The sequence below is a fragment of the Pseudoliparis swirei genome, chromosome 20 (genome assembly GCF_029220125.1).
Source record: "Pseudoliparis swirei isolate HS2019 ecotype Mariana Trench chromosome 20, NWPU_hadal_v1, whole genome shotgun sequence".
NCBI lineage: Eukaryota > Metazoa > Chordata > Actinopteri > Perciformes > Liparidae > Pseudoliparis > Pseudoliparis swirei.
This window is the reverse complement of record NC_079407.1, coordinates 24,707,887-24,734,998: the sequence shown is the minus strand read 5'-3', so window position 1 is coordinate 24,734,998 and position 27,112 is coordinate 24,707,887. Positions and strand designations below refer to the sequence as shown.

The following is a 27,112-nucleotide window of genomic DNA, read 5'->3' as shown; positions in this document are numbered from 1 at the left end:
GCTCCCGAAATGTAGGTGTTCTGTTCCTGGGCGTAGTAACTGTCTCTCTGGGCATGTAGCAGAACCCAACAATTACATTACAAATTCTATGTAATTATAAGACACAAAAGAGCTCTCCTCCTCTTCTCATATTACATGTACACCTGGAGATTCTTTGAAAGGCATCCACACGCCCCTTTTTTCGCCTTTCATTGAGAAAACCTTTAATTATTAAATTTAATTTGAGCATGAAATGGTCCAAAACCGAGAAAGAGTCTCTGACCCGTCGCTGTCAGAGTCCGGCCGCTCAGAGTGGATCTCGATCTCTTCTTCATTGCCTTGATTCTAAGGTACCACAATACAGCAGCCATGCTTTCTTTTGTGGGTATTTGGCACATGTGTGTATGTCAAAAGGTCTAAAACATTAGTCAAATATGTTTTTATTGTAAATAGAAAAGAAAGAAGGAGGGTCCAGGTGACAGTTTTCTTGATCTGATTGTGTTGCAGGGTGTCAGTGCCCGCCCGGCCACGCCTGCCCACATGGTAGTGCAGAGCCGGCCATCTGTAGCCTCGGCACTTTTCAATCTTTTTCTGGACGGTCCACTTGTAACACCTGTCCACCAGGTATTTAAATGAGAAAACACTCACACATGCACTCATATGTGTAAACAACGATGAACTAAAGTTTACCACCCCGGCCAGGTTTCTACTGCCCTCCGGGTTCATCCTCTCCATCGGCGTGTCCGGTGGGCAGCGTCAATCCGTCGGCCGGCAGGACGTCCCTGACCGACTGCTCCCCCTGTCCCGCCGGCTACTTCTGTAACAGCAGCGCCCTGACGGAGCCGTCTGGACCCTGCAGACCAGGTCCGATGGTCCGGCATCACCAATGGGGTTTGGTACCAGAGAATAGAGCCGTGACGGTGTCTTTCCTCTCCTGCATGTCCTACCACAGGACATTTCTGTTCCCTGGGATCCACCGAGCCGTCTCCCGTCTCCCGGCCTTATGGAGATGTTTGTCGCACGGGACACTTTTGTCCTCGGGGTAGTGGGTCACCCAAACCCTGTCCTGTTGGGAGCTTCCTCCCCGAGCCTGAAGCTTCTGCCCTCTCTCACTGCCATCGTTGCCCCCCGGGAAAATACTGCCTCGGTCCTGGAGGCTCACGGCCGACAGGTGGGGATTTCACCAGTAAAGGGCAGTCGTTATTATCTTTGCTGAATGAGTGTAGAGGGCTAATTGGGTACAATGTATAACATATCATGTTACAGCTAAGTTCAGGTTCTAGACCCTTGACGTGATCTAGACCCTTGAATTGTTCTAGACCCTTGACTTTTTCTAGACCCTTGAATTGTTCTAATCCCTTGACGTGTTCTAGACCTCTAGACCCTTGAATTGTTCTAGACCCTTGAATTGTTCTCAACCCTTGAATTGATCTAGACCCTTCAAGTGTTCTAGACCCTTGAATTGTTCTAGACCCTTGAATTGTTCCAGACCCTTGAATTGTTCTAGACCCTTGAATTGTTCGAGACATTGACGTGCCCTAGATCCTTGACGTGTTCTAGACCCTTGATTTGTTCTAGACCCTTGAATTGAAACCCACAAACAACAATTTAGTTTTTTCTTGGGATTAAAATAATACATAATGAAGGGATCATCTTAAATCCCATACAATGACAGATAATCCTCTCACGCTGGTTCTCTCATGCCTCCCTGTGTTAGGTCTGTGCTCTGCAGGTTTCTTCTGTTCTGGAGGTGCCGATAGCCCCACACCTCGAGCCTCTGCTGTGTCCAGCTGCCTGTGTGAAATACTGGAGGTTTATACCACAACGACGGACGCCGCCCTCTGGATTCACAATCTGCCCTGCTTCAATAACTCCAGTAATTCCGGTAAAAAGAAAGAAAGATGTGATTCTTCATTGTGCAAGAACACAATAAAATGCTTCCTTTTGAAAGGGCAGTACATCAATTTCTCCAAAACTATTCAACTAGGCGAGCAATGCCTCACACGTTGTGATAAATGTCCCATCAAGCAACACCTTTCAGCTTGACCTTCCTCTCAAGTATTCTACAATGAATCATCGCCTTACAGTGTTACGTTGCAAAAGAGATGCCGTTCCCCCGGCGCTCGAAACTGCTAAATCAGCATTTAGAGAAGAGAAGAGTGGCTCCTCTCTGCGAGACAACGGTATTATTTCTGACATCTTTCATGCTTTATCCGCAACATTCTGTTATAGGGGGAGACGCGAGCTCGATCGAAGCGGTAACGGCGCCTCGGGCGGACTCGGACCACATTGGGACTCGCTCGCCGCCGTGCCCGGAGAGTCGACATAATGGCTGCTCCACCTACAGAGGGGATATATGCCCTAAGGGTGGGTACAACCTGACGGCGAAGTCGCGTGAGCTTGAATTGATACTCGGTTCATTCCCTCAGGCACACGTGTTATCTTTCCCGCTCGTAAACACGACATTCCCATTTGACGAAAATTGCCGTGACACGTCCAGTCTGTGCGGAACACGCCGACTTTGACACCTCTTCATCACGGTTTTATTTCAACTTTTAAATGGCTGAAAATGTTAAATCCAGACGAGGTAGTTTGGAGGAATAAATGCCTCCCATTTTCTTTCATGGTTAGTTTTATCAAGTATAAGTAATACGCATTACAGAAATGGCTTCATCCGTTAAACCCAATCATGGTCATTATCTTCATGATAGAGTAACTCTTCAAAGGCAGTGCAAGATCCATGCTGATGGTTATTCAAATAGAATAATCCAATCTTCCAATTTCCCTCAATGAGGGCCTGGAGATGGCTGGGTGATGGTGCGCACACACCAGGAGGAACACAGTCAAATCCTTTCTGCATTCAATCCATCGCATCCTGATCCTGATTGCCATCGAGCGCGAGGCATCCAGTACCAGAATCCTTGCCTCCTTTCCTTCCTTGTCTCCTTGCCTAGCTTCCTTCCTTTCTCATTCCCTTCCTTCCTAAGTAATAACTTATAAGATCGGGTGGGTTCACGGTAGAAGAAGCAGAAATAGTGTTGAAATCTAAGGGTCAGAGTTTTATATTATCCTCGATTCAATTCAGTTTATTTTGTCAGGCTCAATAGCATCAGCAGGGCCACGGCAGGAGGCATCAGACCCAGCCAGGTCCAACGGACCCAATGAGACGCAAAGTCACAAGGACTCCGGGGAGGAAGCAGAGTTCGAGATGGAAAAATGTTAATGAATCCATAAGTAGAGAGAGAAGAAGATATAGGTGCTCAGTGTGTCCTAAAACGTCCCCCAGAAGCCAGGTCCGATGGCCCCTCTGGGACGTGAAGTCACAAGGACTCCGGGGAGGAGGCAGAGTTTATAATGTGTGATGGAGAGATGTAAAAGAAGAAGAGGAGATAGGTGATCAGTGTATCCTAAAACGTATCCAAATCCATCTCTCGATGGAGCGTAACAACCGTAACTCCTCCTTTATTGGACTTTTGGACCTACTAAAGTTCATCTATGTCATTGATTTTCCAGGTTTCTATTGTCCCGTGGGCTCTTCCCACCCCGAGCCGTGTGAAGCCGGCTCTTACTGTGACGACACTGGTCGAGATGCCCCCTCAGGACCTTGTGCTGCAGGACATCTCTGCCCCAGAGGCTCTTTAAACCCTCACGCCGCCCCTTGCCCCGCAGGAAACTACTGCCCCCCTGGAACTCCTCTTCCTCTGCCCTGTCCGGTTGGAACCATAACAAGTGAGATGTTGCTCTTTTTTTCTTTTAAAATAAAGCTGCAGTTATAGATTCATCTATAATTATGCTTATTTATGCCTCTGCACCGGCGACGGCTGCCGCAGAAGGCTCCATGTTTTTTGTGGTGGTTCTTTTGGTCTCCCTGAAATCTCAGGAACACGTCTTTATGTATTCAAGCGCTGTAAATAACCCCATGAAAGGTTTATTGTTTTGTGTTGTTCGCCTGTTTTTGTATCTACCTTTTTGGCTTTGATATATGCCTTTTTATATTGTATTGTTTGAATAATTCAAAGACGTTTTTATCTACTTCCTCTTTATAGTTAAATCAGACTTTTATTTTGATAGGTTAAAGGGAAGCGCTCTTTAATTTATGTTAAAATGCAAACTTGGCTGTACGGCTACGAATGGACAGATGCGCATTTTATTTAAAGTTTAATAGTTTTAATGGACCCGTATGAGGCTAACACGGTGGTGACGAGGTGGTGATTGTTTACGAGATTTAGTTCATGTTTATTTACCTAAAGAGAAAAAAAAGAAGTTTCACCAGCAGTAAGTTTCACGCCAACTCATATACGGGGATCCGTTACAAGCGCTATACAAGTTTGAATTATTATTCCTCAACCTGGACTCAAGAATGACCTGTTGAGAATACAGTGGTTAAAGGTCAAGGTCACCATTACTTTAAAATGCCATAAGGATACGCTAATTACGACATTTTCACACAAATGTCTAATAGGATAAAATAATGGAGTGAGGAGAGTTTTGGACAGATATGGATATTAATGACAACTTGACTGGTTATGAGAGGCAGTGGATCAAGTGTATGAATTAATGATGCGTGAATGAGATACAATATAATAGCTAATCCTCTTTGTTGCACACAATGTCCGTTTTTTTTTCTCTCCGGCTAACTTTCTGCGCCTCACATGGACCGATGTGTATCTTTGCAGTTCAGTGAATGTGAACACATTTCCATTGAAGCCTCTTTTCTTTCCCCTTGGGCACCCATGGAATAAATTCAATAACAAAGTGGTTTAATGGTGTAATTGTATTCTTGTCTCGCGGCGAAATACAAGAATCCTATTAAATGTTCAGTAGCTCTGTTGTGTGTTTATGAATCACAATCCGACGAGGGAACAGGCACTTTGCATTAAATTAACCTTGATTTGAGTAGTTTTGTGTACGTCTGCTTGTTTGCAAGTCAATAAACACCAATTCAAGACTTGTAGAAAGTATATCAACGTGTGAATTAATTTCCAATTGATATGCATATGGCGTGCTGTCCGTCAGGGTCCCTCGGCGGGTCTACGGTGGAGGCTTGCCAGCCGTGTCCTCCGGGTCACTACTGCGACCGGAGAGGAAGAGCCGAGCCAAGTGGCCGGTGTGCAGAAGGCTACTACTGCCCTGGGGGACAGAGCGTCGAGAGACCACCACAACACGTCTCCTCAGCGGGACACTTCTGCCAGAAGGTCAGACCTCCTGTATCACTCTTCCAGCTATTTTCTGTCATTATTATGATTGAGTATTGTATGCAATGTCTTCCATCTCACTGGTGGTGCATTACTTGTTGTATGAGTCAATTTATGTTGATGAATGTACAGGGTTCATACACGTGTTGACCAATAGATTTCCAGGACTTTAAACCAAATTTCCATGACCAAACATTTTGGGAAATCTCGGTGTATACACAAGAAAAAGTGAGAACATTTGGTATTTATACGAACAATGAAAATTCCAAATCATACAATATTTAACCTTAAATGACAAATGAATGAGAGACAATAGTTTGATTAAAAATAATACACATTTATGTCTTTTCAGTTACGGTGTGTTCACTTGCAGCGTGAACAATGTGCGAGTATGCCGGCTTATATTTAGAGCGTCATTCTTTTAAAAGCATATTAATTATTTAAAACTTAGTGTAAATGCACATATGAAGATAACACATTTCCAGGACTTTTCCAAATTTTTTTGTTTGTTTTCAGGCCTTGACATTTTTTTTTTAAAATTCCATGACTTTTCCAGGTTTTCCATGACCGTACGAACCCTGGGTATCCCTCTTCAAGCTATTTTCTGTATGCGATGTCTCTGAATGAGTCCTCCGTCACACATCAGTTGTTGTCAATTTATGTTTACTTCCTGTTTTTCTTGACTCTCTGAGTCTGCATATTGTTGCCCCGTGGTTATGCCTGACGATGAAGATATTGAGTCTAATAAAATCAATTAAATTGTTGCTCCAGGGGAGTGTCAGACAGACCGCCTGCCTCCCAGGCAGCTACCAGCGACAACCAGGCCAGGGCAGCTGTGAGACGTGCCCTTCTGGTTTCTATTGTCGAGATCGAGGTAAAGCCGATGGGAAGGAAATCTAGTGACATTTTCAATTTAATCTGAGTAAAATACCATTTTTTCCCCATTCTGTACCATTACATCAAGGAGCGACCCATCCACTTCCTTGTGAGAGAGGATTTTATTGCCCCAGTGGATCAGAAAATCCACATCCATGTCCCGCGGGAAGTTACGGGAACCGGTCAGGACTGGCTGAGGAATGGCAGTGCTCACTGTGCGACCCGGGGATGTACTGCAGAGGAACCGGTACGATGCGTCGGCCGACTCTGATTAGTTACGTGTTGTGTATTTATCACATATATTTGACCTTGCTTGTAGTAATTGGTAAAAAACAATTAGCGGTGAATAGCTGCTCTGTTATCGGGGTGATTCAAAAATCGCTTGAATGCTATTTGTTTAAAAGGGAGGACTTTGCCCAGCGGGCCGTGTGCAGCGGGGTTTCTCTGTGTGGGCGGAGCCTCTGAATCAGCGCCACTCGATAACCTGACTGGATCCCCGTGCCCCCCCGGCTTCTTCTGCCCCGTGGGGACTTCAGTACCAAAACCATGCCCCAAAGGAACATTCAGGTGCATGTCCTGCAATATCTTATATATATGTATACAGGACTGTCTCAGAAAATTAGAATATTGTGATAAAGTTCTTTATTTTCTGTAATGCAATTAAAAAAACAAAAATGTCATGCATTCTGGATTCATTACAAATCAACTGAAATATTGCAAGCCTTTTTTTATTTTTTATATTGCTGATTATGGCTTACAGCTTAAGAAAACTCTAAAATCCTATCTCATAAAATTTTAATATTTCCTCAGACCAAGTAAAAAAAAGATTTATAACAGCTGAGTGTTTGTCAAGGCTCAGGAAACCCTTGCAGGTGTTTCGAGTTCATTAGACAATTCAAGTGATTTGTTTAATACCCTACTAGTATACTTTTTCATGATATTCTAATATTTAGAGATAGGATATTTGAGTTTTCTTAAGCTGTAAGCCATAATCAGCAATAAATCAGAATAAAAGGCTTGCAATATTTCAGTTGATTTGTAATGAATCCAGAATGCATGACATTTGCTTTTTTAATTGCATTACAGAAAATAAAGAACTTCATCACAATATTCTAATTTTCTGAGACAGTCCTGTATATATGTATGTATATGTACATACATATATACATATATATATATGCATACACACATATAAATATATACACATATATATATATATAAATACACATATATACATATACAGATATTTATATATACACATATAAATATATATATACATACATATATTTACACATATATATATGTATAAACATACAAACATATATAGTATATACATACATAAATACACACATATATAAATATATATATATATGTGTGTTATAATTGCCTTCATATCTCTAATTACCATGAACGCTAAGGATTTCTAAACTACATGGTGACTAACCCTAGTTCTGTATGTGTCTAGTGGTACCATTTGACATTTTGAAGATGTAATAAAATCCCCAGACATTGATGATAATTATCTATGTTGAACCTATTGCTTTGCCAGTATAACATATTCAAATATGAGGATACAGGAGATTATAATATTATTATTATAAGTCGACTGTGGTTAGCAGGTCTGTCTTTCAATCAGGGGGTTGGTGGTTCAATCCCCGCCCTAGTCGATGTGTTGAGCAAGACACTTCACCCTGAGTTGCTCCCTGTAGCTGAGACTACGGTGTATGAATGTCACATGATTGCAAGTCGCTTTGGATAAAAGAGTCAGCTAAATGACATGAAAAGTAATAATTAGTATTGGCAGTGGCGTGAAGTGCCCTCTGTAATGTGATGCCGGGCAATTATGATCCAAATGACATGAAATCACGCGGTTTGTCGTCGTTATGCATCTATCGACAGTGAGCAGAACCGGCTGGTGGACGAGGCTCAGTGTCGCCGCTGCCGTCCCGGCTCCTACTGCTCAGAGCCCGGCCTGTCTGCAGTCTCCGGGCCCTGCCCGCCAGGTCACTTATGACACTAAAGATGTGTGATGCATAATCCTACTCCATATATATCAAAGTGTGGCTTGCCAAATATGTTATTTACGTGTTTCCTCCCAGGTTTCTACTGTCTGGAGGGATCCCAGACTGCTACCCTGTCTGGAAGCGTTTGCCCAGCAGGCCACTACTGTGCCGAGGGCAGCCGGGTACCCTCACCGTGTCCAGTTGGCTCTTACCAAAATGAGACCGGAGGACAAAGAAAAGATTACTGCAAAACATGCCCTCTTGGTGAGCAAATTAAACTATACTGTATGACGAGCAACTCTGCAAAAACTTGGGACTTTTATTTGTACTGTATACTCACCGTTTGAATGTCTTTGCTCCAGGCTGGTTCCAGGACGTGTCGGGCCAAACCGAGTGTAACCCATGTCCTCCCGGGTTCCACTGCCCGTACCCGAGCAGCGGCCCCACCAGGGGGAGCTCCGCTGGAGTCTCCGGCCCTCTGCCGTGCCCCTCCGGCTACATCTGTCCCAGGGAGAGTGCAGACGGTCAACCTGTTCCCTGCCCCAAAGGCACCTACAGCCCCAGCCACGGGCTCACCACCGCAGGTAGACACCCAGTTTAGTGGTTGTTTAACTACAGGGTTCATGCACAAGTTGACTAATGGATTTCCATGACCTTTCCATGACTTTTAACCAAATTTCCATGACCAAACATTTTGTGAAATCTCGGTGTATACATGAGTATAAACCTTAAATGACACGAATGAATGAGACAATAGTTACATTAAAAAAAACATTCATATGAATGTTTATTCTTTTAATCAAACTGCGTAAACGAACATATGAATATAACAAAATTCTTTGACTTTTCCAAAACTTTAGGGATTTAATTTCTTTTTCAAGGACCCTTTAATTTTTTACTTCCATGACTTTTCCAGGTTTTTCATGACTGTACAAACCCGGATTAATATCAAAATGAAGCATTAAGCCACGGTATATGTAGACCCAATGTGCTGTCCACTTCCAGTCCTTTACTTTTCTGTATTAATAAATAGGCTTAAACACTGTTGTTGGCAAGTTTGGTTGTTGTTGTTGTGTATTTTATTCAGTCAATCATTGCAATACAATACAATATTATTATATCTAATATACAAAACAGAAAGACTGAAACGGTATAGAAGCAAAAATGCTCATATATTCATATCCTAAATTATTATAATCAAATAAATTTGAAAATGAATATAAAACCATTGCAGACTTTTCCAGTCCTGGAAATAACTATTTTTAAATTCCATGACTTTTCCAGGTTTTTCATGACCGTATGAGGGCTTCAATTAATTCTGACTCCTTAAGATTTGTTTTGAAATGATCCTTCCTTATTTTAGTCGACTTCAACCATGTCAGAGCACACGGCTGATGCACCTCTCGCGTGTTCAGTTTCTGTTTGGACTGAAGTCTGTCCGTCTTGTGTTGCCAGGCGAGTGCCGCGTGTGTCCGGCGGGTCGGTTCTGTGGGTCAGACGGTTTGGTCGAGCCTTCGGGACCGTGTGCCGCCGGGTTTCTTTGTCTGATGGGCGCAGCGGTGCCGAACCCGACCGACAACAGAACCGGATCTCTCTGCCCACCCGGGGCTTTCTGCCAACAGGGGCTCAGAGCAGGTAGGTTACATGAAATACACCTAACATGTTTATGTTTAGTTTTGCCATGTTTAATGCAATTTTTTTATTTTATTAATGACTTTTAATAAAGATAATTTCCTCCAATCTGAGTAAGACCAGAAACCCCCAGAAATGAGCTCTTATGAGTGTAAACATCAAATAGATGACATTCATATATACATGTGGACATTAATCACAACATATTTTCTTTCTTAAAGGGAACATATAGCTAACATCTAGCATTAACATCTTATCACAACACATTTTACAAGCTAATTAAAGAATAAAGTCATTAAACATGTAGTCAAAGCCCAAATAAAACACAAAGTACCTTGTTCCTGTTCCAGCTCGGTGCTTAGCAGTTTAAAGAGTAAGAAGAATACTCATGAACACTTTTTCCTTCAGTTCATCGTCAGCTAACGTACTTTTTGCGAAGTCAAGTTACGAGATTTACCTCTACTTCCTGTCTCGCCGGAAGAACTTCAAAATAAAAGGACCTAAAACATACAAAGGCACTTGCAAAATAAAGGCGTATGCGAAAGTCAACACAGTAACAGAACATTTTCAGTCATTTACAATTTTTTTTAAATTGATGACTTTTTAACGATAATATCCTCCCATCTGAGTGTGGTGTTCTTCCCCTTTTGGCCTCTAGGGGATTGCCGGGCAGGGTTTTATTGCGACTGGGGCTCAAGCAGAGCAGATCCGGCTCTGTGCCCAGCTGGTTTCTTCTGTCCCAGAGGGACACGAGTCCCTACGCCTTGTCTTGCAGGAACATTTAGCGCTGAAGCGGGAAACACACATCAAGACAACTGCACCAGGTGTACAGCTGGGTACTACTGTCCAGGTGGGAAACATATTTTTTTCTACATCTAATATTCAGCAACATAGAGATAGCGGTTGTAATTAATTTTCCAGCAGTCGTCGCACAGGATTAGCATGCAGCACAGCCACAATGAATGTTTTATAAGGGCAATGATCACCTTGTCGAAAAGGACAGAAATTGTTGGACATTTACAAGCCCCATATGTTTAATTAAGGGCAACACAGTCACACCATTCTGTGGGGAGTGTGCAAAGTCACTTTGGGAAGCTTGTGGTAAAAGTAATGAAAGCAAATGAAAAACATCTCGATGTAAAATTGGAACAGCTAATGGGAGTTCAGCTAATAGATAGATAGATAGATAGATATATACTTTATTAATCCCCAAGGGGAAATTTGTCGAGCCAGTAGCAGCAACACACAAGAATAAAAATAAAAATAAAAAACACAAATATAAGAAGGGTTAGGGTGATCTGGCAAGAGGTGAACTGTTGTAGAGCCTCATAGCCGTCGGCAGGAATGTTCAATTCAATTCAGTTTATTTGTATAGCCCAATTTCACAAATTACAAATTTGTCTCGGAGTGCTTTACAATCTGTACACATAGACATCCCTGCCCCAAAACCTCACATCGGACCAGGAAAAACTCCCAAATAACCCTTCAGGGGAAAAAGGAAGAAACCTGGAGGAGAGCAACAGAGGAGGATCCCTCTCCTAGGATGGACAGATGCAATAGATGTAATGTGTACAGAAGGACAGATTTAGAGTTAAAATACATTCAATGAATATGACAGAGTGTATGAATAGTTCATAGTAGGCATATTCCACGATGGAGACCTCCACGATCCATCAGGCAGATGGCGGTGGGGAGGAGGAGTGGGCGGAGTCTCAACAGGACAGTGGCGTAGTCATGAGCAGGAATTCCACGACCCAGACGATCCATCAGGCAGATAGGATCTATGCCGTCTCATAGGGTCCGATGACCCCATGAGACGTAAAGTCAAAAGGACTTCCGCGGAGAAAGCAGAGTTAGTAACGTGTGATTGAGAGATGAAAATTCATCCTTAAGGAGAGAAAAAAGAGGAGATACGTACTCAGTGCATCCTAAACGTCCCCGCAGCTATAAGCCTATAGCAGCATATCAAGGGCTGGACCAGGGCAAACCTGATTCAGCCCTAACTATAAGCTCTGTCAAAGAGGAAGGTCTTAAGTCTACTCTTAAACGAGGTGACTGTGTCTGCCTCCCGGACTGAAATTGGAAGCTGGTTCCATAAAAGAGGAGCTTGATAACTAAAGGCTCTGGCTCCCATTCTACTTTTTAAGACTCTAGGAACTACAAGTAGTCCCGCATTTAGTGAGCGGAGCTCTCTAGTGGGGCAATATGGTACGACAAGCTCCTTAAGATATGATGGAGCATCACCAATCAAGGCTTTGTAGGTTAAGAGAAGAATTTTAAAAGTGATTCTTGATTTTACTGGGAGCCAGTGCAGAGCAGCTAGTGCAGGAGTGATGTGATCACTCTCCCTAGTTTTAGTGAGACCACGAGCCGCAGCATTCTGGATCAACTGAGGGACCTAAGAGATTTATTAGAGCAGCCTGCTAATAAGGAGTTGCAGTAATCCAGTCTCAAGTAACTAACGTGAACCAATTTTTCTGCATCTTTTTGAGACAAGATGTGCCTGATTTTTGAAATATTACGTAGATGAAAGAATGCAGTCCTTGAGATTTGCTTTACGTGGGAGTTAAAGGACAAGTCGATCAAAGATAACGCCAAGATTCTTTACAGTGGTGTTGGATGCCAGGGCAATGCCGTCTACAGAATCCACATCACCAGATAATTGATCTCTGAGGTGCTCAGGGCCGATTAAAATTACTTCGGTTTTGTCTGAGTTTAACATCAAGAAGTTGCAGGTCATCCATGTTTTATGTCTTTAAGACATGCTTGAATTTTACAGAGTTGGTTGCTCTCCTCTGGTTTTATCGATAAATATAGTTGAGTGTCATCTGCATAACAATGAAAGTTTATGGAGTGTTTCCTGATAATATTGCCCAAAGGAAGCATGTATAAGGTAAATAAAATTGGTCCAAGCACAGAACCTTGTGGAACTCCGTGATTAACGTTGGTGGTTATCGAGGCGTCATCGTTTACAAATACAAACTGAGATCGATCTGATAAATAGGATTTAAACCAAATTAGTGCCGTGCCTGAAATGCCAATCGACTGCTCCAGTCTCTGTAACAGGATGTCATGGTCAATGGTGTCGAATGCAGCACTAAGGTCTAACAAGACCAGGACAGAGAGGAGTCCTTTATCTGCTGCCATTAAGAGGTCATTTGTAATTTTCACCAGTGCCGCTCGGTGCTGTGGTGTTTTCTAAATCCTGATTGAAATTTCTCAAATAAACTATTATGATGTAGAAAGTCGCACAACTGATTTGCGACCACTTTCTCAAGGATCTTGGAGAGGAAGGAGAGGTTAGAGATCGGTCTGTAGTTAGCCAATACCTCTGGATCCAGAGTGGGCTTCTTCAGGAGAGGTTTAATAACAGCCACCTTGAAGGAGTGTGGTACGTGGCCTGCTAGCAGAGACACATTGATAATATCTAATAGAGAGCCGCCAATTAAAGGCAAAACGTCTTTAAGCAGCCTCGTCGGGATGGGGTCCAAGAGACAGGTAGACGTGTTCGAAGTAGAAACCGTAGAAAATAATTGGTCACGGTTGATGGGAGGAAAGCCCAACAAATATACACCAGGGCATACAGCGGTTTCCAAGGCCATTCCACTTGAGGACAGATTGGCACTGGTTATGGGCAAGAGATTATTAATCTTGTCCCTAATAGTTAAAATCTTTTCATTAAAGAAGTTCATAAAGTCATTACCACTAAGGTTTATAGGAATGCTCGGCTCCACAGAGCTGTGACTCTCTGTCAGCCTGGCTACAGTGCTGAAGAGAAACCTGGGGTTGTATTGAATTTTTTCTATTATTGATGAGTAATAGGCTGCTCTGGCATTACGGAGGGCCTTCTTATATGTTTTAAGACTATCTCGCCAAACTAAGCGGGATTCTTCGAGATTAGTTGAACGCCATATGCGTTCAAGCTTTCGTGATGTTTGCTTCAGTTTGCGGGTCTGAGGGTTATACCAGGGAGCCAACCTCCTCTTCCTCACTGTCTTCTTCTTCAGAGGGCTATCGAGTCCAGTGTCATTCTCAGAGAGCCTATGGCACTGTCAACAAGATGATCAATCTGGGACGGACTAAAGTTAGACCAGGAGTCCTCTGTTATATTGAGACGTGGTATCGAATCAAATACAGAAGGAATCGCTTCTTTAAATTTAGCTACAGCACTATCAGTTAGACATCTAGTGTAGAAACTTTTGACTAACGGAGTACACTCCGTAGTATAAATTCAAAAGTTATGAGGTTGTGGTCTGACAGAAGAGGATTCTGTGGGAAGACGTTCAAATGCTCAATGTCAACGCCATAAGTAAGAACAAGATCAAGCGTGTGGCCAAAGCTGTGAGTGGGTTTCTGTACTCTCTGACAGAAGCCAATCGAGTCCAACAAGGAGATGAATGCAGCACTAAGGCAATCATTATCAACATCCACATGGATATTAAAATCTCCAACAATAATAACTTTATCGGTTTTAAGAACCAAACTTGATATAAATTCTGAGAATTCAGATATAAACTCTGAATATGGACCTGGTGGCCGGTACAGAATCACAAATTGAATTGGCTGTAGTGTTTTCCAGGTTGGATGTGAAAGACTAAGAACAAGGCTTTCAAATGAGGTGTAGTGTAATTTTGGTTGAGGATTAATTAATAGGCTCGATTCAAAGATTGCTGTTACTCCACCTCCTCGACCGGTGCCTCGAGGAATGTGAGTATTAATATGACTTGGAGGAGTCGATTCATTCAGGCAGACATATTCTTCATGGCTCAGCCAGGTTTCAGTTAGGCAACATAAATCAATGTGATTATCTGATATTAAATCATTCAGTAACACAGCTTTAGATGACAGAGATCGAATATTTAGGAGACCACATTTAATAGACCTATTTTGTTGCACTGCTGAAATAATTGTGTTAACTTGTATAAGGTTATTGTGTACGACTCCTCTTCTGCTTACTTTTGATTTATTTAATTGAAGTGGCCGTGGGACAGACACAGTCTCTACTCTAAAGTCAAGGGTGGGTAACTGCTCGAATGGAAGAGCAGAGAAGGGTGTTAAACTACAACTCTGCTCCCGGTTCCTGATCTGAACCCTGGGTTGTCATAGATTAAGTCCGTGATCAACTTGGTCATATTCGCAGAAATGAGACGCTCCGTCCAACGTGGGATGAATGCCGCTCTCCTCATCAGATCAGGTTTTCCCAGAAAGTCTTCCAGTTGTCTACGTAGCCCACATTATTCGCTGGGCACCACCGACAGCCAGCGGTTGAAAGACGACATTCGGCTATACAATTCGTCTGTCTGCAAATTTGGGAGAGGGCCAGAGAAAATTACGGTGTCCGACAACGTCTTGGCATAAGCACACACCGATTCCACATTAATTTTAGTGAGTTCCGAGCGGCGGGCTCGGGCGTCATTACCACCGGCGTGTATTACAATCTGACTGTATCTCCGCTTATCCTTAGCCAGCAGCTTCAAACAAGACTCCACGTCGCCCGCTCTGGCCCCCGGGAGGCACACGACTCTGGTCCGTGGCTTCGCTATTTTCACGTTCCTGACTATAGAGCTCCCGATAACCAGGGTGTGTTCCTCAGCGGGTGTGTCGCTGAGCAGGGAAAACTGGTTCTGGTATCTGTCCTTGTGGCAGCGGAGCGTGAGGAGACGTTTGGAGAAAGTACTCCTCTGTCCCTGTAGGAGGTGGTGGAGAGGGTGGTCCGGGTTGTCCAATATGGACACCAGTTTCTTCAACGTCCTCCTCTCCACCACCTGTTCCAGGTGCTCCAGCTGGCAGCCGATGATGGAGCCAGCCTTCCTAACCAGTTTGTTAAGACGGCTGGTGTCACCGGCTCCGATGCTGCTCCCCCAGCAGACAATGGCAAAGTGCAGCACACTGGCCACAACCGACTGGTAGAATAACTCCAGCATCTTGCTGCACACGTTGAAGGATCAAGCTTTCTCAGGAAAATGAGTCGACTCATCCCTTCTTGTACACAGCGTTGATGTTGGCCTTCCAGTTCAGTCGGCTGTCGATGGAGACGCCCAGGTACTTGTACTCCTCCACCATGTCCACGTCCACGCCCAGGACACTCAGAGGTGGAGGAGCTGTCGCCTTCCTCCTGAAGTCCACCACCATCTCTCTGGTCTTGGCCACGTTCAGCCGCAGGTGGTTCTCATCGGCCCACTTTACAAAGTCGCTCACCACTGCCCTGTACTCCTCCTCCCGTCCATCCCTAATACACCCGACCACTGCAGAGTCATCAGAGTACTTCTGCAGATGGCATGACTCCGTGTTGTACTGGAAGTCACTGGTGTACAGGGTGAAGAGGAACGGAGACAGAACAGTTCCTGTGGGGCTCAACATCACTGACCACCGTTCCAGACAGCACACGCCCCATTCTGACAAACTGTGGTCTGCCTGTGAGGTAGTCAGTGATCCAGGAGATGGTGGACGCGTCCACCGCCACCCGCAGCTTCTCACTCAGCAGCAGTGGCTGGATGGTGTTAAATGCACTGGAGAAGTCAAAGAAAGTGACTCTCACAGAGACATCGGTTCCATCCAGGTGCGACTGAGCTCGTTGCAGCAGGTAGATGATGGCGTCGTCCACTCCCACATGAGGCTGGTAAGCAAATTGCAGAGGGTCCAGCGATGATTTCACCTGCGGCCGGAGGTGGGCCAAGACCAGCCTCTCCAGCACCTTCATCACATGGGAGGTGAGGACGTCCGTCGGTAGTCATTGAGGCCAGATGGTGCTGACTTCTTTGGGACAGGGACCAGGCACGACGTCTTCCACAGCACCGGGACCTCCCCCTGCCTCAGGCTGAGGTTGAAGAGGCGCTGCAGGACACCAGACAGCTGGGTGGCGCAGGTCTCTAGGACCCTGGGGCTGATGCCATCAGGACCTTCAGCTCTGCGCTGGTGTAGTTTCTCCAGCTGTCTTCTCACCTGGTCAGTCGTCACAGAGAGAGGGGGGAGGGTGGAGGAGCCCATTGTTATTGAGGGCTCGGTGGATGTGCAGCTCAGCAGGGGGACAGAGGGGGAGGTGTTTGGGAGGTGTGATGTGTGGAGGAGACGGGGAGGGCTGTGAACTGAACCTATTGAAAAACAGTTCAGCTCGTTGGCCCTCTCCAGGGAGCCCCTGGCTGTCTCCTCCCACCTTGAAGCCAGTTATCTGCTTCATGCCAGACCACACCTCCCTTGTGTTGTTCAGCTGGAGTTTGGCCTCCAGCTTCCTCCTGTAGGAGTCCTTGCCTCCTGAGCTTCACCTTTAGGTTGCGCTGGGCTCTCAGCTCATCCCTGTCTCCAGACCTGAAAGCAGCTTTCTTCATGTTAAGAAGCGCCTTCAGGTCCCTGGTGATCCAGGGCTTGTTGTTGGGGAAGCAGCGCACAGTCCGTGATGGGATGGTGGTGTGTTCACAGAACTTGATGTATTCCGTGATGCAGTCCACACAGCACATCCCAGTCCGTTGACTCGAAGCAGTCCTGTAGAGCGTCGTTAGCCTCCAGAGACCACCTCCTCACAGTCCTGGTGGTCACCGCAGCCTCTTCACCAGAGGAACATACCTGGGTGTCAGCCGGACCAGGTCATGATCAGACCTGCCGTCCTTAGTATTAGCATACAGCAAATCCAGAGTTTTATTGTTCCTTGTTGGGCAGTCTATGTATTGATGGAAGGTTGGCAGAGCTTTTCCAATGTGGTGTGGTTAAAGTCACCAGTGATAGCCATGAATGCTCCAGGCTGATGATTCAGCAGAGCAGACACAGTGGAGTGGATGGTGTCCAGCTTCCTCAGCGTCAGCTGATGGCGGCACGCACACGACAACCACAATGGCGGACGTGAACTCTCTCGGCAAATAGTACGGCATCCCACACGGCCAACAGTTCAATGTTCGGGCTACAGAAGCGCCCTTCACGCACACATGGTCCGGATGGCACCACCGTTCATTCACATAAACAGCGATCCCGCCCCCTCTTCTTACCGCTCTGTGTAGCGTCTCTGTCAGCCGAACAGTCCTGAGGGCACGGACGCTGTGATCCGGATAGTCCAAGCCGTCAGTGAAGCACAAGAGACTGCTCTCACGGAAGATCCTCTCAGACATTACCAGCGCTGAGCTCATCCGTCTTATTCGCCAAAGCCAAGACCTCCGTCACCCGTTATGATCGACGGTACCGAGGGTTCTCCTCGTTTAGCCCTCCGCTTGACACCCGATCTGCAACCGCGAGCCCTTCTCCGTAGCTCCAGCGGGATCTCAGGTCTGTCTCCAGGCAGAAGCTTCGGCCTGCACAGCGCGATCAGCTAATCTAACTGTGTTATCTACAGTGTGCATTTCATTAAATATGTAGCTGGATCTTTTCAAAGTCAAAGATGATATATACACTACCGTTCAAAAGTCACTTAAAAAAGAAAAAGAAACGTAGAAATGTCCTTATTTTTCAAAGTAAAAGCATTGTTTTTTTCAAAGAAGATAACATTTAATGAATAATAAATACCCTCTCTACATAGTTAATGTGGTAAATGAGTATTCTCTGGTTTTTAATGAAATCTCTTCATAGGTGTATAGAGGCCCATCTCCAGTGTTCTAGTGGTACATTGTGTTATCGCCTTAGAAGACTAACGGAGGGGTAGAAAACCCTTGAAGACCCTTTTTATGTGAGCGCAGCTGAAATCAGTTATGCTGGTGAGAGAAGCTATAAAACTGGCCTTCCTTTGAGCCACAAGTTTGGAAAAACAACATGAATATTTACAATAAAAATCATTATTTCTAGCCTTGTCAATGTCTTGACTTTATTTTCTATTAATTTTGCAATTAATTTGATGAATAAAAGTGTGAGTTTTCACGGAAAACACAAGATTGTCTGGGTGACCCCCAACTTTTGAACGGTCGTGTTTATGTATTTCCAAAAATGCAGAATCATGTATATTTCATTGGTCTCTTTTAATGTCGTCTGTGTTTATGAGTTCTTCTCGTTGTGGCTCAGTTGAAGGTACCGTACGGCCCGCCCCGTGTCCCGTTGGACACTTCTGTCCTCCGGGACTGACTCTGGGCCGAGGGTCGCCCTGCCCTCTCGGCACCGTGCAGAACCGGCCCGGAGCCTCCGATCCCAATGCCTGCCTGCTCTGTCCTGCCGGTGTGTTTAAAAAATCATCATAACCTAAACCTTAATAGAAGAAGAAAATGTCAATGACTTTATTGTGCTGGTGTTTCCTGCAGGAATGTTCTGCTCTCAACCCGGTCTGTCCCAGCCAACTGGACTCTGTGAGGCCGGGTACTACTGTCCTGCTGGATCGACCAGCCCGAACTCGACTGAGTATCAGGTGTTGTTCTACATCCTGGTTCCCGGATAAATATGCCTTATAATATCGGTGACCCCCATGACCTTTCATCGAAGAATTATTTAAAGAAAAATAGGATGTGATGAGAAGATTGCCTGTGATCATTAACGCTCTCTGTTTTCCCTTTTATTGCCCAATTATCTATTCTGTAAAGGCACCATCAGCAAGAAACTTTGCACACGATATATATATATATATATAAAAACAGCCGCATTTACATTTAATTAGCCGCGGTTATTGGTGGTGGACTACCATTAAGCCGGAATTCCCACTGGCACACGAACATATTAAAAAGTACCAGGAATCTCACTGAACACATTTCTACTCCCCATTTTGGTCATTCCAGAAGCTTTTTTGAGACATATTGCACAATCAAATAGGAATATTGTCATATCGCTGAGCACAGTCATACTCTAGTGGGATTCATTTGTTTTGATGTAGTGATTTTTGCTTCCAACTCCTCGAAAAGGCTCTTAAACTATCGTGTTTTTGCGTCGTTCCACCAAGTATCTTTTCATAATGCTGGGTGTGAAAAACACTTCCGCCTCGAAGAGTCCTCGGGGCTGTCACGACGCTATTAGAGTGGACCCAAAAGCACGACTCAGACAGGAGTAACAAAGAATACTGTCTTTGGTTGGAAACAGGCTGGGTCAAAACCAGGAGATCAGTCGAAGAAGCAAACAAGTCCAAAAAGGGGCGGGGCAGAGAGTCAGAGGTCAGGGCAGGCAGGTCAGGAATATACTCTAATAACACTGGAGAACTTGGCACAAAAACACAAGACAATCTGGCAGAAGACAAGTGGAAGTGAGGGAGCTAAATAGTGAGGGACTAACGAGGGGATGGGCTGCAGGTGAGAAGGGCGTGAGGACCAGGTGAAGGTAATGAGGGACTAACGAGGTGATCAGAGGCAGGTGAGGGGAGTTGGACTGACGAGATGGGAAGCAGGATGAAAACAACTATTACAAAAAGGAAGGCGTGGAGCTAAACTGTTACAGGGGCATTAGTCGACTTGCCCTGCGAGCATCGCATACTTTAAACTAATATGCCCTCTGAGGAATGGATGCCGCCAAAAATTACAAAATTAAATATGTTCATGTTTTCTCAGGGGAATTCTACCAGAGGCCACGTTTGTCCTGCGGGTCACTATTGCCCCTCTGGCACTGGCTCCCCGCTCCCCTGCCCCACAGGGACGTTGTCCATCTCACATGGACTGAGGGGGGTTGATGGATGCCCAGCCTGCCCCCCCGGACTGTTTTGTGACCGGCCTGCAATAGCAGAACTCTCCCACGCTCTCCCATGCCACGCTGGGTAAACACTTCTATACTCTTCATAATGTTCACTTGACTTTTTGAAGTGGTCAAGGAAATTGTTTTGACATGTACTAATTTAAACTTATCTCTCTTAGTCTTTTTCTTTCCTGCTTTCAGTGTCTCCCGATTGATTTTTGGATTTATGTGTAGGATATATATCTATAATCTATAGATATAGATTATATATATATAAACTTATAAATTGGGAAAGGGCAGGGTCCCCTAGACAGGTTTCCAAACTATGGCAGGGCTGAAATATATATACCTATAAATATACAAAAATATATATACCGTATATAAATATATATATATTATACTACTGTTTGTTTATAGTCTGTACAATAAATGATTTGAGAATAATGTTTAAATTGTGATTACACTTTTTTGTTAATATTCATTACCAGCTAAACTACTAAAATCCATTCATGAACTGCTTTTAAAAACAAAGTGTAAATGGGTTTTCACGTGTTTTGAACCAGGTTTAAATGTTTCAAGACTTTAGGCAAATCAACAAATGGAGAAGATATGTTTTGAGGTTCACCTGGTCCCGCCCCTAGAGATGCTGCCAGGGGACGCTTTAGGATACACTGAGCACCTCTCTCCTCTTCTCTCTCTCCTTATGGATGAATTTACATCTCTCCATCACACATTATTAACTCTGCTTCCACCCCGGAGTCTTTGTGACTTCACGTCTCAGAGGGTCCTTTTGACCTGGCTGGGCCTGATGCCTCCTGCCCCCCCCCCTCTCTACCTCCTTCTCCTTCTTTCTACTATTGAAATGTGGTCTAATTGTTGTATATTTTGAAATAATGTCTCCAGGAATGCTGCCAATTGAAAAAATCTTTTTTTAGAAATCACATTTCCTCACTAACACATCAATTTCCCTAATGGCAGCTTTTTATGAATAATAAGTGATATGATGCTTGTTTTCCTCTCTGTTTATGCCTGCAGGCATGTGTGTCTGGGCGGCAGCTCCAGTCCCATCCCGTCCGATGGTTCCCATGGTTACATCTGCCCCGCCGGCCACAGCTGTCCAGTCGGCTCAGCGAGCGAGGTGCCCTGTGAGCCCGGCACTTACAGTGCTGCCCCCGGGGCAGCTCACTGCATGACGTGCCCCGGAGGGTCCATGTGTTTCTCCTTAGCCACTCAAGAGCCCTCTGTCTGCCTGGCGGGTGAGCCCAGTGGAGAAATGGATCTACAGTATGAGGCGGATCACTTACTGTGGCGGAGTCCAGCCGGACGATAGTGAAGCGTACTGGTGCTTCCAGAATTTCCTTTATTCATGTTCAACATTGAGCCTTAATTTTCAGAAATCAGCGTAAGAGCTAATGGAACAAATACAACAGAAATGAGCTCTTAAGAGTGTAAATATTAAATAGATGACATTCATATATACATGTGGACATTCATCACAAAATTTTCTCAACTTAACTTCTAAATAATATGACCTAAAACATACAAAGGCACTTACAAAATAAAGGCGTATGTGAAATAGTCACCATATTAACAGAACCTTTTCAGAGTCATTTACAAAGCATACTGATGTTTACAGAATTTCCTTAATTCATGTTCAACCATGAGCCTTGTTGACAACATACATTTAAGAGTTTCTCTTTTTCCATTTTAATTTCCAGATATCACTGTAAGAGGTAATGGAACAAATACAACAGAAATGAGCTCTTAAGAGTGTAAACATTAATTAGATGACATTCATATATACATGTGGACATTAATCACAACATGTTCTCTTTCTTAACCCTCCTGTTACCTTCGGGTCAATTTGACCCCATTCAATGTTTAATGTCGGTGTTCTTTGGGGTCAATTTGACCCCAGGCTGTTTTTCACTGTGTCAAACATATAAGAAATATCAACTTTTTTATATATTTAAAGGGCTATTTAGGTAGTCAACAAACAAACATAAAGTACCTCACACTTAAACTTGGGAAGCAATATTAATTCTAATAATTTTCTGGAGGTTTTAATTGCTGGGGTCAAATTGACCCCAAGGGTAAAATATGTCAGTAAATATAAAGTAGGGCTGTCAGCGTTAACGCGTTAATCTATGCGATTAATTTGGCCGCGTTAACGCACTAAAATATTTTAACGCAATTAACGCAAGTTTTTTTTTTTTTTTTTTTAACCGCGGCAGTACGGTTTGACACTGTTTCCGTTTTTAAAACAATCATTTCTCCGCGAAAATAAGGAGCAGAAATGAGTTTAACTCGTGGATGAATCAGTCGGGTTTCCTCCTGCTCCTCCTTCCTCCCGTCTCCCCCTCTGATACACAGAGGAACGGAGGGCGACGTGTCGGGTGACGCGGCGCGGAAAGAACGCGACACACGAAACCTTCAACGTGATTGGTCAATCCGTTTGTCTGTCAACATTTCGGGGGAAAAAAAAAACCAATGAACACTCATTAAATCACAAAGGACCTCCCACCTCACAGGTTAGGCTCATTTAGCAGCCTGTCAGTCAGAGAACCAGAGGACACGGCGCGAGGACAATGAGCCTTATTTCAGAGCTGAGATTGTTCTGGAATGTTTGATGTAGAACACGTGGGGGTGTGTCACATGCAAAAGACTTTAAACGGTGAATTTAATTTATTTTGTAAAATGTATAAAATGAGCCCAGCCTCCAGAGGGTCAACGTGACATATTTGAATGTCAGTCAGTCACCAAGGCCACTGGTTCTGCTGTGTTCAATGTTAAAGATGACAGGACCAATGGGGTCTCAATATACTTCTTTTTTTTTACTAATCTGATGTTTCACTGAAAAAACAATTTATCATCCACGATATTAAATACCTCGCTGGCACTTTATATGTAGGAGCCTCTTTGAAAACACAGCTCTGTGTGAAGTTTTGTCTTTAAAAAGAAGGGAAACACTTTTAACCCTTGTGTTGCCTTCGGGTCATTTTGACCCGATTAAATATTTAACCCTCCCCCCGCCTTTGGGTCATTTTGACCCGATTCAATGTTTCACCTCCTGTTACCTTTATATTTACTAACATATTTTACCCTTTGGGTTCAATTTGACGCCAGCAATTAAAACCTCCAGAAAATTATTAGAATTAATATTGTTTTCCAAGTTTAAGTGTGAGGCACTTTATGTTTGTTTGTTGACTACCGAAAGAACACCGACATTAAACATTGAATGGGGTCAAATTAACCCGAAGGCGGCAGGAGGGTGTAATATTGATTCGGGTCAAAATGACCCGGAGGCAACACAAGGGTTAAACAGTGAATTTAATTTATTTTGTAAAATGTATAAAATGCCCCCAGCCTCCAGAGGGTTAACGTGACATGTGTGAATGTCAGTCAGTTACCAAGGCCACTGGTTCTGCTGTGTTCAATGTTAAAGATGACAGGACCAATGGGGTCTCAATATACTTCTTTTTTTTTACTAATCTGATGTTTCACTGAAGAAACAATTTATCATCCACGATATTAAATACCTCGCTGGCACTGTATATGTAGGAGCCTCTTTGAAAACACAGCTCTGTGTGAAGTTTTGTCTTTAAAAAGAATGAACTTTTAACTTTTAACTTTTAATTGCGATTAATCGCAATTAATCGCGATTAATCGCGATTAATTAATCGCAATTTCAAAAGGTGCGATTAATTAGTTAATTTTTTTTAATCGATTGACAGCCCTAATATAAAGGTAACAGGAGGGGTAAATTGACCCTAAGGCAACAGGAGGGTTAAAGGCAACATATAGCTCAAATCTAGCATAAGCATCTTATCACAATACATTTTACAAGTTAATTAAAGAATAAAGTCACTAAACATGAAGTCAAAGCCCAAATAAAACACAAAGTACCTTGTTCCTGTTCCAGCTCAGTAACTTATCTACTTCAGAAGAATACTCTCAACACCTTTTCCTTCAGTTCACCGTCACCTAAGTACTTTTAGTGAAATCACGTTGCGAGATTTACTTCTACTTCCTGTCTCACTGGAAAAACTTCAAAATAAAAGTGTCTAAACCTAGAAAGGCACTTACAAAATAAAGGCTTGTGGGAAATAGTCACCATATTAACAGAACATTTTCAGGGTCATTTTCACTTACCCTGTTCCTCACAGCAGCAATACTGTCCAGTGGGCACATTTTCTAATTCTGCCATAATGTTTCCACCGATATTTAATAAGCGCTCCCTTCACAGGTCAGTGTTGTCCTGCCGGGACGGCGGTGCCTCAGCACTGTCCTCCCGGGACTTTCAGCAACCAGACGGGAGCCGTCTCTCTCTCCGTGTGCACACCCTGTCCCTCGGGAGCGTACTGCAGCGCACACGGAGCCTCGGCACCACAAGGTGACTGGAGACATTTATATTTAGAAATCTAAATACACACAAACCCCGATACTGGTTCTGTTATTTTGTGACAAAAACGCACATTAATTGCACTTTTGTTCAGGTTCCTGTCTGCAGGGTTATTTCTGCCAAGGCGGAGCTACGGGGCCGACGCCGCAGAGCTCTGACGACTCCCCCGGGAATGGCCCTTGCCCCGTGGGTCACTACTGTCGGGCAGGGTGCCTCTCCCCGATTCCCTGCCCTCTCGGCAGCGTTCGCACCACCAGAGGTAGACCGGCTATTTAAACTCCTCGTGAATTGGTATGTCTTTCTGTGAGAGTCACACCTGATATCCATCTCATTAATTAAGGGCTTGCGTTTGAAACATATCCTGAGAGAGGAAAGATATTTAAAATATAGAGGAAAGATATTTAAAATATAATGAATATACATAATTTGATGTTCGTGATTTTTTCTTTTCTTTCTAAATTATCAGTAGTTCACATTTGCCTTTTATTATTATTTTTACTATGTCTCTTTCTTTTTCGTTTTCTTTTGGTTTTCTTTTTCCTGTTCTGGTTTTGTTGTTGTTGTTGCTTGTACGACATTTTATGTTTTGATCCATATGTGCGTGTACTGTCTGTGTGCCTGTGGTAGTTGGGAGGGGCGGGGCTAAAGGGTTCGGGGCGGGGCCGTCCAACTCCTCATCTCAGAGGAGCCTACAGACCTCGGTCTTTGGACGGTCCTCCATTCGTACATTTTTTCTGTTGTTAATGTCTGTCAGTATGTACACGTTATGTATGTACCTATGGAAAATATATTACTTACTTACTTACTGTGATTTCTTGTCTAACTGCTGGTCGGATGTGCGTGTACCGTTCCTCACCGTTATCTCTTTTCACACTGTAAGGAGGCGTGTCCATGGAGAGCTGCTCTGCCTGTCCTGCTGGTCACTACTGCTCCACCGAGGGCCTCGCCAGCCCCAGTGGCCCCTGTGCCGCTGGTTTCCACTGCCCTTTTGACTACTCTTCAACCACCCCGTATGCCTTCCTGTGCCCCAAGGTGAAATGTATTCATGTACTGTTTAATTACCTTCCCTTCTCCATCGTTCCTGTTGTTTTCCTAACGGTATATTCTCGGAGAGAAGCCGCTTGGATTATTATGAATCAACGCCCCTTTGCGTTGAATCCACATTCAGGGCCATTACTGTCCAGAAGGCTCTGCTCTGCCCCGGCCTTGTCCCACCGGAGAGTACCAGCCCAATCCGGGCTCAGACAGCTGCATCCCATGCCGATCTGGGTTCTACTGTGAGGAGGCCGTAGTGGGAGAGCCATGGCTCTGCCCACCGCACTCATATTGCCCTGCAGGTGAAGTTTTGAATACAGGGGAGGAAGAAAAAAATGCTATTCAGACTTTTCTTTTACTTTAAAATAAGCCTTTCGGAGTAATTATGTAATTATTCACGCTGTGTCGTCTTCACTCGACTGGATCTTTATTTTTATTTTTATTTTTAGGCACAATGGTGCCTCAGCCCTGCCCTGATGGGACATACACCCGTTCAAACCAGGGAGGACTGAAAGGAGAGAGAGAGTGTCTGCCCTGCCCTCCAGGGAAATTCTGCAGGTATATACTCTGAGTGCGTCACAGCCCCAGTGCAAAGACATACACACACATTGACACATGCACATCCTGTACATACACACAAACACATGATCAAAGGCAACATGTCATCGGTGCTCTGATTACACTTGTTAGCACAATGCAGGAGTGTGTCATGTTGAGGGGTCACGGTTCACTGAACAGCCAAATTAACACTTCGATATGCATGAATTTGGGAGGTGAAATGGTGGAAACGATGTCATTGTCATTTCATTCATCTAACGAGTGTGTGTGTATGTGTGTATCTGTGTGTTTTCTTCAGGGCCGGTAGGATCCAGGGTGTGTGTGCGGCGGGCTATCTTTGTGTTTCTGGGAGTGCAGATTTCACCCCTCAGGGACTAATGTCTAATCTGTCCCAGTGCCAGTGGGGCATGCAGTGTGCTGGACTATGTCCACCTGGTACAAAACTTCAATTATTAATAATTTAAAAAAAGAACTATAATGTATTTGTATACTAGATTCTATTGAAGAGTAATAAATAAAAATGTTATTGCATGTACGTTTTTTTACATTTTCTTGCAGGTTTCTACTGTCCCGAGGGCGCAGAGGAAGCAGCCGCATGTCCTGCCAACACGGTCAGGAGCTCCTCCGGAGGAGCCGGCCTGCAGGACTGCTCAGCCTGCCCCCCGCAGCACTGGTGCCCACCTGGTACGAGGCCGCTGCTATTCATGTTCGAGTCGACGGAAGTTTTTTTGTAGCTACTGTTATTATTACCTTCGCATTGAAAATGCGGAAGGTTATGTTTTGATCGCCGTGTATTTATTTATTTGTATGCGTGTTACTCGCATAACAAAAAAAGTTTTAAACCGAATCGCATGAAATTTGGTGGGATGATTGGT

At 44.1% G+C, this 27,112-nt stretch overlaps 2 protein-coding genes across 2 annotated transcripts in view; both read left to right on the top strand.

The window, feature by feature from the left end:
* The first annotated feature begins 865 nt into the window (after positions 1 to 865).
* On the top strand, positions 866 to 8,654 carry LOC130211328 (multiple epidermal growth factor-like domains protein 6). The gene is made up of 12 exons (XM_056442067.1): positions 866 to 875; positions 932 to 1,150; positions 1,697 to 1,864; positions 2,212 to 2,346; positions 3,493 to 3,708; positions 4,996 to 5,174; positions 5,946 to 6,048; positions 6,139 to 6,297; positions 6,455 to 6,617; positions 7,950 to 8,053; positions 8,150 to 8,317; positions 8,416 to 8,654. Exons 1-12 carry the CDS (start codon positions 866 to 868, stop codon positions 8,652 to 8,654), a joined length of 1,863 nt encoding a protein of 620 aa, XP_056298042.1.
* Positions 8,655 to 17,838: 9,184 nt separating this feature from the next.
* The window catches only part of si:ch211-286b4.4 (uncharacterized), a 31,135-nt gene continuing 21,861 nt past the window's right edge, over positions 17,839 to 27,112 (top strand). Inside the window, exons 1-12 of the mRNA XM_056442066.1 lie at positions 17,839 to 17,848; positions 18,662 to 18,811; positions 18,895 to 18,998; positions 20,122 to 20,324; positions 21,278 to 21,498; positions 24,489 to 24,635; positions 24,739 to 24,903; positions 25,525 to 25,676; positions 25,813 to 25,981; positions 26,129 to 26,237; positions 26,536 to 26,672; positions 26,796 to 26,921. Coding sequence (XP_056298041.1) covers positions 17,839 to 17,848; positions 18,662 to 18,811; positions 18,895 to 18,998; positions 20,122 to 20,324; positions 21,278 to 21,498; positions 24,489 to 24,635; positions 24,739 to 24,903; positions 25,525 to 25,676; positions 25,813 to 25,981; positions 26,129 to 26,237; positions 26,536 to 26,672; positions 26,796 to 26,921 — 1,693 coding nt within the window. The remainder of the gene's footprint in view (positions 17,849 to 18,661; positions 18,812 to 18,894; positions 18,999 to 20,121; positions 20,325 to 21,277; positions 21,499 to 24,488; positions 24,636 to 24,738; positions 24,904 to 25,524; positions 25,677 to 25,812; positions 25,982 to 26,128; positions 26,238 to 26,535; positions 26,673 to 26,795; positions 26,922 to 27,112) is intronic.